The 21,209-nt window shown below is 47.0% G+C and overlaps 1 protein-coding gene and 1 long non-coding RNA gene across 22 annotated transcripts in view; one reads left to right on the forward strand and one right to left on the reverse strand.

The window, feature by feature from the left end:
* The first annotated feature begins 3 nt into the window (after nucleotides 1-3).
* On the forward strand, nucleotides 4-1,222 carry LOC118242202 (uncharacterized). The gene is made up of 2 exons (XR_004776643.2): nucleotides 4-237; nucleotides 825-1,222. It is a non-coding gene; the product is annotated as an uncharacterized LOC118242202 (long non-coding RNA).
* Nucleotides 989-21,209, reverse strand: part of camk2g2 (calcium/calmodulin-dependent protein kinase (CaM kinase) II gamma 2) — a 58,368-nt gene continuing 38,147 nt past the window's right edge. For 4 of the 21 annotated variants that reach the window (XM_081725132.1, XM_081725134.1, XM_081725143.1 and 1 more), the window contains 9 exons: nucleotides 20,436-20,476; nucleotides 12,132-12,212; nucleotides 10,636-10,680; nucleotides 9,936-9,990; nucleotides 6,379-6,501; nucleotides 5,517-5,592; nucleotides 5,156-5,250; nucleotides 4,770-5,018; nucleotides 989-4,219 (listed from right to left, as the gene is read on the reverse strand). In XM_081725132.1, coding sequence (XP_081581258.1) covers nucleotides 4,786-5,018; nucleotides 5,156-5,250; nucleotides 5,517-5,592; nucleotides 6,379-6,501; nucleotides 9,936-9,990; nucleotides 10,636-10,680; nucleotides 12,132-12,212; nucleotides 20,436-20,476 — 749 coding nt within the window. In that variant the 3' untranslated portion in view covers nucleotides 989-4,219; nucleotides 4,770-4,785. Of the gene's footprint in view, nucleotides 4,220-4,769; nucleotides 5,019-5,155; nucleotides 5,251-5,516; nucleotides 5,593-6,378; nucleotides 6,502-9,935; nucleotides 9,991-10,635; nucleotides 10,681-12,131; nucleotides 12,213-19,524; nucleotides 19,558-20,435; nucleotides 20,477-21,209 lie in introns of all 21 variants that reach the window. The other 17 variants (XM_081725133.1, XM_081725137.1, XM_081725135.1 and 14 more) reach the window with 12 other exon arrangements.

A 21,209-nucleotide genomic window follows, 5' to 3' on the forward strand; every position in this document is an offset into this window, starting at 1 on the left:
AAGGGAAAGCGAGAAAGAGAAAGTGAGAGAGAGAGGGAGAATGGAGGAGCCACCCACATCTACTTACATGGTGGAGTTGTATGCCAGGTTAAGGAGGGCCTGGTAACACTTGTCCTGTCACTCAAACTAGACTGACTTTAGAGAGGTTGGGGTAAAATAGGAAAGACTTACTAAAAATAGTATACCTACCCAACTGCTTTGGATGCCTGGAAAACTGGCACAAAGTTGTTCTGACAGGTAAGATTGTTTTTCAAGGCTGTAATTTGAGAGACTGTTAATGAACTATATGCTGGTTTATATGTATGCTTGACTCTCTGCTACCTCGACAAGTGTGTTCTAAACTGGGATGAGTGGTCAGGAGAGGCTTGGTGTTAATGAACTATATGCTGGTTTATACTGGGCTGTGTGGTCAGGAGAGGCTTGGTGTTAATGAACTATATGCTGGTTTATACTGGGCTGTGTGGTCAGGAGAGGCTTGGTGAGCAAAGCCCATCGGCTCAGGGGGGGATCACCACCTACTCCAGGCCTGAGCAATCAATCACAGCTAACAAAGTGACACATTTTCCCAGTGGCAGTCCTTCAGCTCTGAGAGCTGCAGCAAAACATTCTTATATTATATATACTTATATATTATATATACTTATTTATATATATATTACATATACTTTCTTTAGAACACTAAATGAAGAAAAAATAAAATATTGGGGCTTTGTTCCCAAGCATATATATTTCTATGTCTCTCTGTGTGTGTGTGTGTGTGTGTGTGTGTGTGTGTGTGTGTGTGTGTGTGTGTGTGTGCGCGTGTGTGCGCGTGTGTGTAAAAGTGGAGCTCTCTAGCCATGCCTCACTTTCTGCAGGTCACACCAGAAGCCGTCCATCAGGACATGGTGGACATCTGACCTAATCACTTCCAGTTACCCGAAGACCTTCTCTTGGCCGTTTGAGTGAAAAGCACTTCACTCATATTTGATTAAGAAAATACAAACACTTATGTTTCAATGTTATTTTTATTAAATACTTTCAGATGTTTCAATAATAACAAAGCTATTATGAAGATCTACCAACATTCAAACAAACACTTGATATTTTTAAACTAATGGTTTTATGTTTTATTAACTGTATGGTCATGCAAAAATCCAGCATTCAATAAAAACTCAGAGTATAGTTATATGTAGCCCCATCATATGGTAACAATGCAATAAAATGACTAGAATCTGGGGAACATACCAAGCTAAGGCTTTGTTTATCTTTTTTTATCCTTTTTTATCGTGATACACACCATTTCATTTTAGCATTTGAAACAGAGCCATATTTTAATTACCTTGAGAATGCAGGTAACACGTAAATATAGATAGATAGATATCCATTTTAAGTAAACACAGACAGTGAAAAATATTACCAGAGCAGACATGCATATTTTTTCCTCCTTCTGTCCAACTGCATATATGGTATGGTGTGGTTCGTAAAGTGAATGGCCTTTCAAAGTTTCAGTTAGTATATCAAATCATCCCTCATCTCGCAAGCTAACTGCCCACTGTCTAACAGGTACGTTTTTCAGAGCTCTGTCTGGAATGCTCCTCTCCACGCCCACCGTCTTTGTGACAAGTGCTTTCCTCTCGTCAGTACTATGAAGTTAAACCATGCTGTGCTCTTTCACGTGACCAGTTCCCATGGCTGTGTGGACCCACGATGCCAGACCTCAGGACAGGGCAACTGAGACAGAACAGACACTACTCAAGACAACCGCCCCGCCCCCCCCAACAAAAAACTCAAGAGACAAACAAAAGTCACACTGGAACTGTACACACACTACACTGGAGTGCAAATCAACGAAACCAAGCATGATGGTGGTCCCACTGCCTCGCTGGGAGCTCCGTGACTGGCTGGAGAGCCGTTTGCCAGGCCTGACTGAGACCAGTGAACCCTGGATATATATTATATACTTTCTGTCTTTGAATAATTTGTCAACACCTCTTGTCTATTGGCTGTCTAACTCTGCTAAGTACTATGGATCAAGAACTATGGTCTAGGACAAAGTGAAGGGCCTACATATGGGGCTTAGGCCCTCCGGAGTCACTGACAATCACACGCTACTACGTTACCACGGTGACAAGCAGTGTTCTGATCTCACACAGACACACACAAAGATTTGCCTTATAGGGAGCACATTATGTCAGAGCGTCAACATGGCGACATATCCTCCACGTTATGATCTGCAACGTGAACTTGCGATTTCAAGATGCGGCGTGGTAGAAGGTCACGTGCATGTGCGCACGCGGGTGTGTGTTTAACGATTCAAATGGAGGGATGGTGTGCATGTCTGGCACAGCCTAAGCTCTGCACCTCAACTACAAATGGGCACTGCACTGCATAAATACTTACAGTTCAAAAAAAATATATATATATAATCCAGAAAAAAACACCAACACTAAGAACACTAACGTCGGAACATTACAACACAAACTGCCACAAAAGGAACCAGTAAACCAACTACCTTTTAGCACAACTAAGACTCCCAGCTCTGTCTCTCTCTCTCTCTCTCTCATCCAGGCCCCGGTCAGATGATTCCCAGCTAGCCAATCCCACACTTCCTTCCCTCCGGTCAGACATCCTCAGGCAATACTCACAGTGAGCCCCGGAGAAAGTATAGGGAGCGAGAGGTCCAACAGTACAACACGAACAGGACTTAGACTTCAGACACCAGACAGGCAAGTGTGCAGACATGTACACGCACGCACACACGCACACGCAAACACAGAAATACCGTGGCAGTGTGCAACAACTATGGGCTGGTGTCAGGGTCTGTTAGAGGAATGGACCATCAGAGAAGGATTTCCCATAACCCGAAGTTGCAGACAGGTCCACACTGTGTGGACGAAACAGCATAGCGTCTCCGGCTTCTGTGCAAAACAGTACAGGCCATTTCTACTAAGTTCCAACATGCTAGTGTAGAAAAAATGATATGCCACATTTGGCTGAAGCCTAGGGAAGGTGATTCGGGTATCAGAGAGAGCGAGAGGGTGGGAGAGAGAGGGCTAAGAGCCAAGCTAATAGTGAAGAGTGTTTAGCTCCCCCTAGTGCCCAGACAGACGTTAAACTCAGAACACACCGACAAAGTGAAATTAAAGTTCTGCAACTTCAGGCTCAATAGGCCGCAAACCGACAAGCAGGTGTGTAAACTGACCCTGGACTATGCTGATGTGTATGCTGGTGTGTGTGTGTGTGTGTGTGTATGTGTATGTGTGCGCGTGCGCGTGCATGCGTGTATGTGTAAAACGGCTTCTTAAAGCACGGCAGAGCAATGAGCCAAGGGAGACTAAATAATGCACTCCCCACATACAAACACATACACACTCACCCACTCAGTCACACACACTCACACTCACACACAAAACATTGCTCTCAATATCTCCTTGCCCTATACACTAACACTAAATCTTTGTTCCCCTTCTCTTTATAAATACCTATGTATACATAGCTATAGTAAATCGTGCCCTACTTTTAAAAATCCACTTTTTTTGAAAACACAAAATACTTTTGAACAGCGTCATTCAGGAGATAAAAATAAAGAGTTCCACAACAAGCACAACAAAATGATAAAACCTTCCCCAATTCTCTCTCTCCTCAAACAAAATAGAAATATTGTTAAAACAACTCAATGTCTAAATTCTACACTTTGGTGGTTTTACTTCTAAGTAACAAGTTCAGCTTCACATCTCCTTTTGCATCACGCATCACTGTAAGGAAAGAGAGATGAAAAGCAAAATAACTCACCAGCCACAGAAGCAGCGGCTTCTCCGTGTACGACTCACATTTCTGATTTAAACTGCCATCAGTTTTCGGCTCTGTTAATAGTGTAAGGATTGACAATCTCAATATTTTACAACATAGTAATACTTTAAACACTCTCTCTGAATGACGGGCAGAAGAGATGGGATCATAGGACAAGACAGCGCCCCCCTGTGGGCATCAGAAAGCATGCAGCATCCAGAGGGCAGGGCCACCGTAACCGGCCCCCTCGTCTAGCTACGGTTGGACTGAACTAGTGGTGGTGGCCACAGCTGGCTTTAAATTTTTCATATTTAATTCCTTTTTTTTTTTTTTTTTAACTTTGTCGTGTGATTTATTTATTTTTTGTCCCCCTCGTGTTTTCTCTTGCGGCCGGGCTCCTGGCGCCAATCCAACCACCGAGAAGAAATACTCCACTCATCCAGGCGATCTGAGGAAGAGACGGTGAAATTGGACCACTTGGCTGAAGATTTTGTTCAAGGCAACTCCTGTTCATCAAAGAATACTACAGATGTCAGAAAGCAAAACGTCGGCTCTGAGAATCAGCACACATGAGTTAATCTTCTGATATTAACTGTATATGTGCAGTTTCTGCAGAAATGATCATTCTGTTGTTTTCCGCACGAAGGCGAGGTTAGGTCAACGCAAATAACAGTGTTACACTTTATTTTACATTTCTAAATTTCTGCCTTGGTCACGTAACAGTTCTGAAAAGGCTGGAAGAGAATCGTAGCCTCTCCGCAACCACTGCAGAAAAGAAAAAAAGAAAAGAGAGGAGGAAGCAGAAGGAGGAAAGGATCTCCTCGGAAGCTCTGTCCAGCCTTGCAGCCTGCCACGGACCTATGCTCTGTATCCCTGGATACAGGGATACAGCATTCCCCAACTACTGCCTGTAAGTAACATTTTCATTTAGCTTTTGGGTCATTCTGTCTGGCGTGAGTTTAATAAGCTCCATGTGTGGCGTTCCGGGCTGGCGGTACCTGTGCCTGGCTGGGTTCACTGGAGAGGAGCAGCGGGCGCCCCGGAGCAGTGGAAGTGCACGTTGAGCCACTTGGCGTCGCGGCGATGCCACACGCGCGTCTCCTCGGACTGGCAGCTGCGTGGGTGTCCCTGGCTGTCGATGTACTGCGTCAGGCGGATGTAGGCGATGCAGGCAGCGTCCTCGCCGATCAGGTGCACGTGGGGGTTCAGGATGGTGGTGTGCACGGGTTTGCTGTTTTTACTCAGGACTGCGGAGAGACACGGAGAGAAACCTCAAACTCACGCGGTCTCGGGAACCGGACGGATTCGCTGCTGCCCCGCTCAGCTCAAGCGAGGATGCTCGCGTTTGTGAATGCAGTGACAGACGGGAGGCGTGTAGGCTCACGGTTCTCAAAGTAGAATTTGTGGAAGTCCATGCCCTCCACCAGGTTTCCCAGCGCCTCGGGCTCAAAGGAGGTCAGACCAGGGTCACAGATTCTCCTGAAGCAAGAGGAGGTAAGAGCAGGCAAAGCATCATGGTAAATGGCTTGACGTTTATACTAAAAACAAACAAACAAACAAACAAAACAAACCCAAAACGACTGGCCTTAAGATCACTTAAAACTAATCATGAAACATTCTAGAACTTAAACAATATAATTTAAAAAGTCAAAAATAGTAGAAAAAGTCAAAAATAGTACACATGGTAGTAGTGAAATAGTTCAGTACAGGGAGATACGTACAGATAAGGAAGGCTGTGAACTTACGTGTAGGCCTCAAAATCTCCATTGTTGATGGCCTCGATCAGCTGCTCCGTGATCTTAATGATCTCCTGCTTGCGTGCTAATGCCCAGAGAGGTGGGAGAGAGTTGTGAGAGTCAGCAGACCCAGCGTGTCACGTGGCGCCCAGCTACATCCAAGCTCTAAACTTCATGTTGGCCGATCCCACCCCATGAGAACCCCAACCTCCACGCCCTGAGCCCTACAGCGAGGTCCTGTCCTAGCTTCTCTCTGAGCCGTGGAGGACACGGACCCTGTAAGAAGCAGGACTCAACAGCTGCTTTCTGGAGTTCGTCAGAGCCTTTGAGTCCACGCTTTGTAAATCACACTCGTGTAGCCTAAATCACGCTTTTTTAAAAACCTCATCACATCTCGCTGTGCCTGCACGCGGATGTTTCTGGTCAGATGGTAGAAAACAACTGTCAGATACGCTTCCACCAGCCTGAGCTAACACTCCACAGCCGTGGCGCGGAGCAAATTAGCTACGCTCCCCTGAACTGCTTTATTGCCCTGGCATATATTAACACACCAGGGAAAAGCTGCAGAACTGGAGTTGGTATTGCACTGGTGTCTGACATGCTACGGAATTAAAACGTTTATGGAAGGAGGAGAAGCATGGCTTGTGTGGGCTGCATGCTAATCTGGTTTACTACGGAAGAGGGTCAAACTGCCAAATTACAGAGGAAGCGACGCAGGAATTAGGGATTATCGTGCACGTGTTTTGCTGTGGTTAGTGTTAGGAGCACAGGCATACACAAGGAGTTGCAGATGTCAACAACAAACTAAGGCTTCTCCTCTCTGAAAGCTCCCACGTGTCTCTCTACCTCTACACTACACTCTAGCACTTACACTGCTGGGAGCTGCTGCCCCCTGCTGCTCTGGAGGCTGGGGCAGGCATAGCAAGCTCCAGCTCAGGGCAGGAGCTATGCCGCCTACTGCTCCATGCATCACGCTTGTCCTCAAGCTGCGCAGCTGCAAGACAACGACACAAACCATCAAAAAAAAAAGGGGGGGTGGAGCAATCAACCCCAGCCACGTTAAGGCACAGCAAACCAAAGCAGCGTCACGAGAACCAAACTGTCTTCGCATAGTCATTGAGGCTATGCAGACTGGTCTACTGGAAAGCCAGCGCAGAGGAAAGAAGGGAAAAAAAGACCTAAACCAAACCAGGACTCAGAGCACTCAGCAAACCACACCACCTCAATACAGGTTTAAAGCAGACTACACGCTGTATATGGAAACGGAACGCATAGGAAGCTGAATCATGACGCGAGACTGCAGTGGTGCAGAGTGGACCTTTAAGAGTTGAGGCAGGTGCAGTACACAAAGCAGGCCGCAGGTGGCAGTAAAGCCACGGCCTGTAACGGCAGCAGTGCACAGCGAGCAGCAGGGCGGAGCAGGCGTGGTGGAGGCATGGCAGGGGTGGAGGTGTGGATGGAAAAGCAATGACTACATGTGAGCTTGCTCACTAAGCTAGGGGCCACGTTTATGATTGGCTGCTATTAACAATGCAGTGAGAGATTTCAATCTAAAATACCTCAGAAATGAAACGTTTCCAAAATGAAACAATATGGCGTTAATCTGTGGATTATACAGGAATCAAATCCCTTTTAATAAACGATCCCCTGAGCAGTTATGTCTGCACATACAGAGCTGTTTCTGTACAGACCCCGTCTCGCTCCAGACGGGAATACCATCGTGTTAAAGCGGACATTATGCATTTTAACTTTACACTTGTCCCATTTTTAAATCCACCGATGTTGGACTCGGAACTCCAGCAATCACCGTCGCTGCTCAAATATTCACGAACGACACAGCATTTCGCTTTGTTTTCTTTTAGATCTAGCAGTGGTAACAGCTTTAAAAAAAAAAGTCTGCCCCTAATACTCCGCTCTTGATGTCACGCGCCACTGAGCAGAGACGCGAGGCAGCTGTAGGCATGTGGGCGCACGCGGGTGCGAAATTATGGGAACTTGCCCCTTTGCTCCTTTCAGATTTTGCACGCGACTACATCCGACGAGTCTGACATCGCTACAGGCGCCATCAAAGATCCACTCAATGTCAAAGGTCGATGATTAACGTCGTGGGAAATGGGCCCTCTTAAAAGGGGGATTTTATACTCATTCAAAGCTTCTTCTTTATTTAGTAACGATCCTTGAGGAGTCGGTCGTGCGACATGCGCCACAGCAGCTGTACGAGGAGTCCATCACTTCACGAGACTACGCGCCCTGCATCTGCGTGGGCCGTGTCCCAGCGCGGTACCTGGGCTCAGCTGCCAGAGCACTGAGAGATCGGTGAAGGGGCTGCAATGTCAGGGTGTTAGTGCCATAAGAGGAGACAGAAGGAAGCAGTACGAGGGCTTCTGAGTGTACCGTTAAGAACCAAGTGAGCTGCGGTGAGGCCTGACACTGTGGCTGTACGTCTCACTCTGTAGCACACCTGAGCACACCGGCGGGTGAGCTAACCTGGGCTTTCCTCAAGCTGCTACACACACAGTTGCGGTCATTATGAGTCTTACTTTAATAAAATAGGAAGCCTCTAGAGGTCTGACTGGCCTCTGAGGAGAAACGGACAGTGGGGAAATGATGAGGTCAAGGGTCAGACAACAGGTTTTTTTGGGGGGCGGGGGTTGGGAAGGGGGACTTACTGGCAGGTAGGCGGCAGGAGGGAGGAGTCTCAGCAGGACGTAGCGACTCCACACTGCACAGGCTGACCTCTGTGCTCACCATTATGCTGTCAGTGCTAACACAGCTAACACAGCCAATCAAGGCAGGAGGGTGGAGAAAAACAAAACAAAAGAAAAACAAAACAAAAGGCAAAAGAACATGATGTGCGTGAAATTTACCACTGCTCCAGTTAACCTTGGGTTCTCGATTCTTGCGTGGGAGTGTGATGTACAGCGGAAGCTCTTTAGAGAACCATCAGAGAAAACACCAAACCCCAGCATGCTCGGAGGAAGAAGCAGTCGTCCCGCGTTCCCAACACCTGCTCCTGCGCGGCGATGCGTTCTGAAACACTACATTTTTGATCTCCATCTGCCTGCGCTCAGCGTCCTCAGATTCCACGCAACATCACCACATTTACACTTCATTTAAGGACATTACATATTCCATAAACCTGGATGCAGTAGCATGACTCTTTATGCAGCGTCACAAAATGAGAACGAGGTAGCGATGGGCCCATTACGCACGTGGGCTTCTTCTGAAGGGGTGAGCCGGTGCCGCAAGGACACGTACGCACGCGTGTGCTGATGCTTCTACACGATTCTGAATGCAGACAGGCTTATAGCCGCTAACGACGTCCACCGCGCTGCGCGCGAGTCAGAACAAGACGCTGACCTGCAGGAAGTTGCATAAAAACGGAACCCTGGAACAGTCACCGTCGAGCAGGCGGTGGAATTTTGACTTGCTGCCCCCGTGCGCCTCGAGTCGTTGCGAGAGCAGGGGAGATGGAGAGGAGACGTGGGGGGGAGGAGAGCTGAAAGACTGCTCTGTCCAGGCCCAAAGTCTCACTCCACTACGGAATGTGGCCTCTCTGGGATTCTTCTTCGCGACGTCAGCAGCAGGATGGCGAAGGCTTGCTAAAGGCGCCGGCACTCAGCCAGTGGGCCTGATCGCACTAAAGGAGATCCTTCTGAATCGTATAACTGTTAAAAAAGACTAAACTAGCGTCTTCAACAATTATCACTGGGGGCCGTCATATCAAATATGAGAAGCAAATTTGTCTGCGGAAGCCTGTACATAATTCAGTGTTCCTAAACCTGCTCTCTGCTCGTAGTGGAAGGAGAAGCTGTTTCCTCCAAGTTCTCTGGAGTTATTGACATTGCACAAGCAGGTGACTCGCTGTGTCCTTCATAACAGTTTGATGTTGGAGGCGGAGTTGTTAAGCAAGTGTAACTGAGCCTGCAGTAATAATAATGACGATAGGAATAAAATCAACAACATAATAAAATTCTCTCATACTCAAGTTTTGTCTGAACGGATCAACAGGCAAAAGGTGCGAGTGGACGCGAGTGTGTCTGGGCCAGGGGAGTTCTCCTTCACCTATCAGTCAACCCAAGTCCACGTCTCCCCCTCCACTACTCTACAGGTGCTGCTGGGACCTCTGTTGGGCGCTCAGGCGCATGCCCAGAGTCCAGAAACTAGTCATGCTATTTTGCTGTGGTATACCTCCCACTCGCCAACAAGCAGAACTTCTGGAAAATAACCCAACAACCAAACCAAGGTAACAAAGAAAGAAAGAAAGAAAGAAAGAAAGAAACCCACACCCAAACACACCACAGTCATGACTTCATGCATCCCAGTCTACGATCCCTGGCTGTCTGCCTCACTGTCTGGCCGTCTGGCCACCCAAAGAGGGATGTGGAGAGAGAGGCATGCAGAGTACGTTAAAGATTGATTATGTACCTTTCCTACCTTTAAGGTCCTCCTCTTCTGTAGTGTTACAGCTCTCCACAGACCCCTACAATGAGAAGACGAGTAGAAGGGAGAAAACAAAAGGTAATGGGTGAGAGAGAGAGAGAGAGAGAGAGAGAGAGAGAGGGGTCAAAAAGTGCATGGGACACTTTTCCTGTAATTGTTCGACCCACACATCCCGCAAATAGACACAACAGGAGAGCCACAGCCACAGAGCCACACCCACAGAGACACACATCTAGTCACGGACATGTAGCGGAGTCCTCGGTGGAACACACCAAGTCCTGCACAAACCAGCCATGTTTAGGGAGAAAGCGAGATTTGTAAGCCGGCCGCCATGACGCAAGTAGTTTGCAGGGACGCGCGGGTGCTTGGCCCGCAGCTTCGGGGGTTAATTGAGTCGGATTTGTTACAGGCCGGTTGTGGCTCAGGGACAACACACTCCTGAGAGTATACCCAGGTGAGTGCCAGGGCCTTGTCCTGGGAATGCCAGCCGAGCCAAGTACCACCCAGTCGTACTCGTTTAATTCCCGGGCATTAAACAAAACTTCCCAATTCGGCTTCTCCTTGGAACTGGCTGATTTGTGATTCCTCTTGAGCCCGGCCCTGGGGAGATCGCGTCTGCGAGGTGGCGTGGGATTAGCGGTGTTAGCCTGGAGGACGGCAGTGCACAGCAGGACTGGCGGCTTACCTTGACGCCGTCGGCTGGGTTGTGCACGACGGTGGTCTGGGGTTCCTGGGAGAGGCAGGAGACAGTTTACCATGCAGAGGAGGGGGCGGGGGGTGGGGGAGGGGGGTGGGGTGGGGGTTAGACACAGCCCCAAACTCCATTTTTAAAAGCTTAAAACTGGACTGCTGTCAGTAATGCCAAGCACAGAGCGCAGGTGACAAACCCCACAGTGACGTAGAGCTGCATGGGCAGAGTGGGGCGTAGTACGCTTGTTGTGAAAAGTGGAGACTTGAGTCAGTAGAGAAGCAAACATGTGAGCCAAGAATAGGAACACAGAGTAACACAACCCCATTCACCAACGCCAGAGACGACAGACTGGCACCAAAAGCTGACGGCACTTACTAAGATCCACTCAGCGAATGTCAAACACTGAACACATTCTCCAAATAATCACTCATACACACACACAGACACACACGCCCTCACACGCTGAGCCAAGTGAAGATGCAGTCCCTACACAGTGTGTCAATTGCTCGTAATGTCTCAGAGAATTCTGGCTCCCTTTCCGCTGTTTGTCCAAGGCTGGGACAGGAAACAGCACCGCTGCAGTGGACAGACGGGCGATGATGGGAGCTGGGGCGTGACTGAGAGACCAGGGTCCAAGCAGGGAGAAAGGCTGGCTCCGCTTTACAGCTCCTGGGTTAGTCTCCCATCCCTGCCGGCACCCCCAAACCACAGAACCAGGGTCACTGGGACAGAACCCTCAGCCACAAATATCTTGTTTGAGCCCTGTTCTCTTAATACAGAACATGATGCTTGTTGTATATAACTGTCAGGCGAGGCTGGTCTGTCCTACTGGGGCCACATATGGGTGATTGACTTTATTGATCCTGTTTCCTGTCCTTAATAGCACTGAACCCTTTGCCTGGGAGCCAATTAAAAAGAAATCAGGGAGTTCCTTTCTGGTCCGTGAAAGCAGCTCAGTCTGGGCGTTCGTGGATAGTTACGTTTAGGGACTGCACCTTCTGGACAAATGGGATATTTCTGCTTCCTGACATAAACTGGATCCAGTTTTACCCAAAAGACGCTTAATGAGACAGGAAACCGCTGGACTCGTAAGCCTGCTAACAGCACACATCCTTCATGGTTTACGGTTGGTGAGGTTTATTTTACAAGACTATTCTTTTTTTTGGCAGTGACGTTTTTATCTGTGCATTCTCTTTGATTTTGTCCATCTCAAAGAGCGACGTGCATGGGTAAAACAGGAATCAGGGAAGAGAATCTCACACACACACACACAGATTTGGTTTTAGTCTTTAGTCATGGAAACCATTAGCAACAGTTACACACCCCCAAAGTGGGGGTGGGTGGGACAGAGGTCAGAGGAGGTCGAAAACAAACAGGTGAGATGGCCTGATGGTGGGGGGAAAAACCCCACTAAAGAGGAATGCGTGTGCTAAAGCAAAGCAGGTGAGTGACGCGAGAATGCAGGAGATGAAGAGAGATGTTAGCAGTACCATTGGAGCTGTGGATGATGTGCTGCTGTCTTTGGTGCTGCTGCTGCTTACTACACTGTTTACATTGTTGTTAGTCTGTGGCTGGGGCAAACATAAACAACAAACAAAAACAAAGCACAGTGCTCGGTGACTTCTGTTGATGATTTCCAGACCAAACCAAGGCAGAGCAGTCTGCATGGGGAGAGTGCAGGGTCACACTCCCCAGCAGGAGAGTCCTGTCTCCATACTCTCCCCAGTGCCGATGGGAAGACTTCTGCCTCCCTGGATGCATTACTGTCCTCTACGTGTGTCTGCTGTGATGTTTCAAGTTTATGCAGTTGACTGCAGTTTAGCACCAGACTTTTAAAATGTCAGCATTTGTGAAAACGTCTGGAGGAAATAGAAAATATTGTAGACCCATGGTGTTTGTGCTTTGCAGGTGGGATGCAGCAAGGCAAATTAATGAATAGATGTGTGTGTGTTGGGAGTGTGTGTGTGTGTGGGGGGGGGGTGAAAATGTTATCTAAGCAACACTGAGTTGAGTGTCGTCCTCGATACTGAACAACATGAACGCTGCCCCACGGTTTAGTGTGGTCACAGAACACTGGCTGGAGGCAATAGCATTTAGACACTAGTGTAGAAGAATCAGTGGTCAGTATAGTGATCAGTGTAGTGACATTCAGAGGTCAGTGTAGTGATCGGTGTAGTGACATTCAGTGGCCAGTGTAGTGGCCAGTGTAGTGACATTCAGTGGTCAGTGTAGTGGCCAGTGTAGTGACATTCAGTAGTCAGTGTAGTGACCAGTGTAGTGACATTCAGTAGTCAGTGTAGTGACCTTCAGTGGTCAGTGTAGTGACCTTCAGTGGTCAGTGTAGTGACCAGTGTAGTGACATTCAGTGGTCAGTGTAGTGGCCAGTGTAGTGACATTCAGTAGTCAGTGTAGTGACCAGTGTAGTGACCTTCAGTGGTCAGTGTAGTGACCTTCAGTGGTCAGTGTAGTGACCTTCAGTGGTCAGTGTAGTGACCAGTGTAGTGACATTCAGTGGTCAGTGTAGTGGCCAGTGTAGTGACATTCAGTAGTCAGTGTAGTGACCAGTGTAGTGACATTCAGTGGTCAGTGTAGTGACATTCAGTAGTCAGTATAGTGACCAGTGTAGTGACATTCAGTGGAGCATCTTGGTCTTAGATTTTACACACAAAAACATGTGGTTTCCAACAGTGGTGACAATGCCTCATACAATAAACATGAGCGAACATTTATGATTAGGTAGGGAAGCATTATGCTAATGTTGGGGTAAGGTGATACCTGCAGAGACAAAAATCACTAAACATCATTTTCATCTGCTCACAAGTTTATAAGGAAGGCAACTCCTATGTCAAATCAGAGCTGTAGGTTCCTGTCTGTCCACTGGTGCATGCAGTGAAAGTTGAAAATGACTGTGTTTGAATAATCAAGCACTCAAATAAAACTTGAGTTTCAAAAGAAATGAGGTGGGGGTGAAGTAAATGCAGAGTACTTTAGAGGAGGCATGTGTAACACAGTATGCAAATGAAGAGACCCAACAAAACAAACCCCCTCACCCAATCAGGTCTCTCGCTTGTGTGTGCACATGCAAGCCCAGATGCCTGGATGCACATATGCACACGTCTGCATGCACACGCAAATGTATGGTAGCATACTGTCAGAAAAATCTGGAAAATAACTAAAATCAGAAATATCATTAACCTATAAAGTAGCAGGTCCACAGTGGGGCCATCAGGGTATAACCAAATTTAACTGATATCACACGATGACAAAATAACCACGCATTTAACACTGACTGAAACGATAACGTTTCTAGTTATTTAAAAGTTACAGTCTGGGTGAGGTAGAGGCTAAGATCTCACTAAAACACCACCAGAACATTGCACTCCACTTTTCAAATGCGCCTGGGATCAAAGAATTTGGTCTCTATTACACCTTTGGACCATGCTGCTAAAGTCGATAGCTAGATGCCATGCTTGCATTCAGATTCCACTTCTCTGTCATTAGGTTGGCAGAGCTGCTAGCTCTCACCAGAAGGGCTAAACTACAGGTAGCACTCACCAGAAGGGCTAATCTACAGGTAGCTCTCACCAGAAGGGTTAATCTACAGGTAGCTCTCACCAGAAGGGCTAATCTACAGGTAGCACTCACCAGAAGGGTTAATCTACAGGTAGCTCTCACCAGAAGGGCTAAACTACAGGTAGCTCTCACCAGAAGGGCTAAACTACACGTAGCACTCACCAGAAGGGCTAAACTGCTGCTAGCTCTCACCAGATTGGCTGAAACTAATGTTTACTCTCACCAAATCATTTTGCAGTGTCAACTGATTTATTAATAATATATTTGGAATGTGTTAATTTGTGTTCAAATTCTTGTTTTTTCTCCCCCCAATTTTCACCAGTGTAAGACACAAACGTCTTTAATATTTCCCACTTAAAAACACCTGCTAAAGATCCTAAGGAATCATTTTAATGAATTAGCTCATCAGGAAAACATTTCTTCCATTTTCATATTCTATTATTAATTCTATTATCATATTACAGATTTTTAATATTCTTATATTGTCTCTTAACATGTTTATCAAGAACTGCCAAATAATAAAAGAAGACTTAGAAATGGAACTAAAAAGGAGAGAAAGACACTTTCTCCATTTGAAATACAATAAACAAATTACATTCTATGCCCAGTAATTAAAAGTACATTAATTAAGAAATTAATCAGTTTTTCTTCTGAAAGCTTATACTACTATAATACATGCCTCTAATAAGGTAATAATGTCTCCATCCAAATGTTTAGCCAATTTTAAGCAGATGTCCGAACATTTGTTCAATGAACGTGTGAATCGGAGTGCATTTCTATCAGCTTCGCATTATGTGAGTGTTCTGAAGAGGACCCAACAGGACTCCAACTACGCAAATACCGTGGAGGGGAGAGAGCGTGTCACAAGCCATGAGTGACCATAACGGGACCCCTCAACTCTGCTAGCTGTGTTACCTCATCAGTCAGGATCAGTCAAGAATCACTCCCCTCACCCTTCACCTCATCTTTTTTTAAATCAATATGCTAATTTAAAAAAAATTCAGCCATGTATAAAGACTTTATTTCAATTCTTAGGTCTTTATATATAGAAATATTTTGGTAACCCTTTTTTGAAAGGATGTTTAGAATGTCACCTAAAATGGCATTTCTGTTTTGTTGTAAAAATGGTAGCCATTCAGTTCTGTTATTATCTATTTCAGAACATTAATATAGCCACACCTCCAAGTTACAAGGCAGCAACTGCAATCCGAGATCCTGGAAATGTCTGTACAGAAGAGTGGGACATTCAGGACATTCAGGAATGTCCAAGTGTGGCAACATTCGCTGATGTGCAGAGGGAGAATAGGGCAGGAAGTGCACCCCCCCCAGACAGGAAAGAGCCGCAGAGTGTGGTGAAGACTGCCCCATGTGCTTCACTGGGTCATGTCCTCCTGCCCAGTGTGTAAGAAAGGCCTGTGGGATCAGGAAGGATCCCCCCACACACACTCAGAGGCAGTGTGGACATCCGGTCTGAGCCCTTTACGCTCTCGAGCAGTTTCTTCCCAGACTCCTGAACAGACCTGCCAAACAAACACTTCCATTGTCAGACTGAGCTGCTAACTGAGCTTCACATCTGTTGCACCCAGTCACTTTACACTTGAGATTAAATTTCACTCACTTTAATCTGTACAGACTGTCTGGGTGTGCTTAAGATGTTAAGGTATATTACCAAACATAAATGAGCGCTGAATAATACATAGAAAATCACAACCCAGCCACCCCATTAACCAGGGCTTACCATCTAGTCTACTGTCCTGTCCTGTTGTGTAGATGTTTGTATTGTTTATTGTACAGTGTTGTGTGCAGCTGTCCTCAGCATAACAAAACCTTTAATTCCCTGGATCTGTTCAGGCCACTACAGCAAAAAAAAAAAAAAAAAGAAGAACTGCAGATTGAGTCCTACTCAACCCCAGTCTACCCCAGTCCTACTCTACCCCAGTACCAGTCTACCCCAGTCCTACTCTACCCCAGTACCAGTCTACCCCAGTCCTACTCTACCCCAGTACCAGTCTACCCCAGTCCTACTCTACCCCAGTACCAGTCTACCCCAGTCCTACTCTACCCCAGTACCAGTCTACCCCAGTCCTACTCGACCCCAGTACCAGTCTATCCCAGTCCTACTCGACCCCAGTACCAGTCTACCCCAGTCCTACTCGACCCCAGTACCAGTCTACCCCAGTCCTACTCTACCCCAGTAGCAGTCTACCCCAGTCCTACTCTACCCCAGTACCAGTCTATCCCAGTCCTACTCTACCCCAGTACCAGTCTACCCCAGTCCTACTCGACCCCAGTACCAGTCTACCCCAGTCCTACTCTACCCCAGTACCAGTCTACCCCAGTCCTACTCGACCCCAGTACCAGTCTACCCCAGTCCTACTCGACCCCAGTACCAGTCTACCCCAGTCCTACTCTACCCCAGTACCAGTCTACCCCAGTCCTACTCTACCCCAGTACCAGTCTACCCCAGTCCTACTCTACCCCAGTACCAGTCTACCCCAGTCCTACTCGACCCCAGTACCAGTCTACCCCGGTCCTACTCTACCTCAGTACCAGTCTACCCCGGTCCTACTCTACCCCAGTACCAGTCTACCCCAGTCCTACTCTACCCCAGTACCAGTCTACCCCAGTCCTACTCTACCCCAGTACCAGTCTACCCCAGTCCTACTCGACCCCAGTACCAGTCTACCCCAGTCCTACTCTACCCCAGTACCAGTCTACCCCAGTCCTACTCTACCCCAGTACCAGTCTACCCCAGTCCTACTCGACCCCAGTACCAGTCTACCCCGGTCCTACTCTACCTCAGTACCAGTCTACCCCGGTCCTACTCTACCCCAGTACCAGTCTACCCCAGTCCTACTCTACCCCAGTACCAGTCTACCCCAGTCCTACTCTACCCCAGTACCAGTCTATCCCAGTCCTACTCTACCTCAGTACCAGTCTACCCCAGTCCTACTCTACCCCAGTACCAGTCTATCCCAGTCCTACTCTACCCCACTACCAGTCTACCCCAGTCCTGTTGCATGTTAATGCAGCACCAAGTTCAGATGCCAGACAGCAACGGACGCCACATCAGGGTCGAGAAGGAATGACAAAACTTTACCTCTCCTGTTAGGCTGCCAGGTCAGGTCAGGTCAGGTCAGGTCAGGTCTCGGCATTTTTACGCTCACTATATTTCTGGAACAGTTCACTATAGTTATTGGACATGCTCTCCTGTTTCCTTTTTTATTTTTTGTTAATTTTAAAAATGATGAATTTCCATTTATTTTGTTCAATCCTCTTAGTCTGCCATCGCTTCAGAGTTCAGAGACCCTTGACTGTAGCGCATGAGTGGATGAAGCTGTCCGCAGTCCATTCTCTCCAGGCTGATAAAACACCGCACTAAAACGAGATGAATGGCAAACTAACCAAGCTGTACTCGCTCAATGTGATGGTGGGGAATATGGCAGCCAAGTCAGTGCGAGTGCGTGTGTCTGTGCGCGTGTTTGTGTGTGTGTCTGTGCATGCATGCATATGCATGAGTGTGTTTGTGCATATATGCGTGTGTGTGCATATGCGTGTGTGTACGTGTGTATATGTACGTGTGTGTGTGTGGTGGGGTCTCAGGCCTTCATTCGTACAGCAGAAGCAGGGGCGAATGGGTGGTGCTTATTGTGAGAGATGACTGCACATGCATTGAGAATCCTGGGGCTGGCAAACTGCCTAGTGGGCTGTTAAGACAAGGGAATAACTGACTACAGTCTTAAAGAACATCGCCTTGGGGGCACATGCCAGTTGTCATCCTCTGATGTAACAGATAAGAAATAATTTGCTAAAATGAACCAGGGGAGGGGGGTTTCCTGTAATCTGCCCCTCTGGACGTTCAGTAGCCACTTTACATCTCCACGCCCTGCCACTACCACCTGTTAACAGCAATTAACCAAAGACAGGACACCAAATCTGATGAGCCTTCTTCAAAGCGAAAAGACCGGAGGTTCCATGTACAAAACTGAGTATGTCTGTACATGAGAAGAAATCAAAACGGGCACGGGGTCTTTTACTGTGCAGCCAAGCCCGTCCAAACCTCTGCCGCAATTGCCATGGTGACGGAAACTGTGTGTTGAATGTGGGAAGGGTTGGTGTCTGTGCGTTCGGGTACGTCTGGCTGTGGATACTGGGGGCAATAACCTTAATGTTTGTCGGAAGAAAAGGTTTACACAGCTTTGGACATGTGTACCGACACAGCAGTGTACAGTTTTATAGAATAGGCCAAAGGAGACAGAACAGGCCCAATTTTTGCTCTGGCTCTCATCAGTAGACGTCACAAGGCTGCGTAACACTGAGGTAAGAGATATGCACTGTCTGCAAATACACATCAGCCTACACTGAGGCCTGGCTGCTAAAGAAATAAATACACAAACACTATCACACTATACTATAATGTACTATTTAATAAAAATACACTATACTGTAATGTAATAGTAAAAGGTGGCTGCCATAATATTGTGTGTTTTGTCTATACATTTTCAAATGTTACAAGCACTCATATAACATTACCACCAGCTCACAATTACATCCCTGGGCCCTGGACAGTGTGGACAAAATTTATCCAAACTATCTTTGATCAAATAAACCACATATTTCTGGGTGGGAACTGCTTTAAATGGGGAGGGGTGGGGCGGAGCTGGCAGGGATTGGCGTGGCTAGTCTGGGCTCGAGGTGAGGGAACATTGGGGTAGAGCAAGCTGCCACATGCTACACCGTACAGCTGATGAAAGCCCTGAGATGCACTGGGTAAGGCATGGAATGGTGACCATTAAACAGTGAAAGGTCCACTAAGTAGTTAAAGACAAGTTTACTTCTCGAGAACCCTGCGGGTCAACACCGGCTCCCTGGAATCGGGGCCTGACTGGTGCTGACCAACAGAGCTTCACCTTTTCAGCTCTGAACGTGTTTGTCTCGGGCTGCACCTTCTCTCCGCCCTCCCACCCATACGGCGCACGCACGCGTCCCATCAGCCAACGGTGCGTTTCACGGTTTATAACGTAGACAGAAAGCAATGGACACATTTAACTTAGTGGACCTTGATGGGTAGTAGTGTGACTTTCTGCGTGCAGGGTCATGCGTGCGTGTGTGTGTGTGTGTGTGTGTGTGTGTGTGTGTGCGTGCGTGCGTGTGTGTTTAATAAACAAAGGGATCAGCATGACTGTGGTGATGACAGACTAAACTGACGAGTCCAACGAGACAGAAAAGATCAACACTATAAGCTCAACTAAGAACAAAAGAGAGACAACTAGTGAAAGGAGAGGAGAAGAGAGATGGAACAGATCTCACCATCAAATAAACACTGGAGCTCGACTTCCTTTTCTGAACAGTGTGAAACATAGGAGGTAAAAACAAGGCAGCACAGGAGCACAGAAAGAAAAACCAAGCCAGTAGAGGGAGAGAGAAGAATTGGAGCTGCTCATTTAAGCTGTCTGACGGAGAAAGCAGGGGACGGGGCTCAGGGCTTAAGATCCACCCACAACCTTCACAGCGATGGATGAGGGGAAAGGGATAATGAAAACTATAATGAGAAGGAAATTCCATCAGGCTTTAATTAGGTCGCCTAAATGAGTGGCGCTGAAGTCCCAGTCTGTTGGGAAGGGCTGATAGTGTTTTAACTTTGGACGAATGTTGCCCATTCACTGCATGCACTGAGACCAGCACAGGACAGATTAGGGCTAACTCTGTTAACAGACTCTGACCTGGCTTGGAATAATAAGCAACTGAATTGTTTTTTTGTTGTTGTTTTTTTCGTTTAAAAATTTAACAAAAACAAAACAATAAAATAATAATCTAAAAATCACCATCTCCATACCAAACCACAATTTAATGAACACAACGGATAAACACTGGGGCCTTATCCTGGCATTTTAAATGGTATACACTTTCAGATTACCACGAAGCACTGGGGAAGGGATTAAACAAAGACTGTATAATTATCTCTTCCCAAGAATTATGACAAGTGGGGAAAAATTGACAGGACAAATTTCTTGACCATAAAACCAGGAAAAAATTGTGTGTAATTTATTAATAACAGAAAATAACAATAAAGTGATGCTGATATCTTTGCAGTTCCGTAGAATTTTAGGTGCGTGAGCAAGAGAGAGTAAGATAGAGTGAGAGTGTGAGGGAGAGAGAGTGAGAAAGAGTGAAAGAGGGACAGAGAAAGGGAGAGTGTGAGAAAGAAAGAGACAGCTTACCTTCACTCCATCAGACTTTTTGTTCAGTAAACTTTTGCATGCTGAAAAACAACAACAAAAAATGAATTAAATGCATAAAACATTACCCATGAATCTTTATCCCAAATGCCCAAAGAAGCATCGTCGCCACATCCATACAAAACACACGACGAAACAAAAGTTTGTTCAGGGCCTGGCTGCGTTTCCATGGCAACCACCAGGAAACAGAAGAGTGCAGAACAAAAGCGCTGTACACAAAGACTACACATACTTCACTTAGGCAAGACACCGCATCGCAATACAACCAATTACATGCAATAAATATACATAATGCAATCTGACCCAGTGTGTAGTCCCATACAATAAACACTGCACATATGCAGGGTAGTATGGGACAGACTGTATGCATGAATAAAGACTGCGAGCAGCGCAACAGTGTGTACGTGTGACAACTGGAGAAAATGACCTTTGCAAATCACCTGTGACTGTGGTAAAGTGTAACAGCCCGACAGCATAAATACCTGTGACAGAAACTAATCAAGAGTGTAGTAGCAAAAGCTTAAAAGGCGCCCACGTGTTAAATGTGGACAGTTCAGCAGAGGGTGGAGTGGGAGGGCAAGGGGCGGGGCCAGCAATGTGTTGAGGAGCCTGACAGCTTGGGGGAAGAAGCCCCTGCCAAACTGGGCAGGGTGTGGCCCGGAGCCCGTGGGAGGGAGGATGGGAGGGGTGAACTGATCTGCCCTTGCCCTTCCTCAGGTTCTGTTGCCCTCTCTTCCCCAGGAACAGCATATCATG

This window comes from Electrophorus electricus, chromosome 12 (genome assembly GCF_041902795.1).
Source record: "Electrophorus electricus isolate QZ-2024a chromosome 12, ASM4190279v1, whole genome shotgun sequence".
Taxonomy (NCBI): Eukaryota; Metazoa; Chordata; class Actinopteri; order Gymnotiformes; family Gymnotidae; genus Electrophorus; species Electrophorus electricus.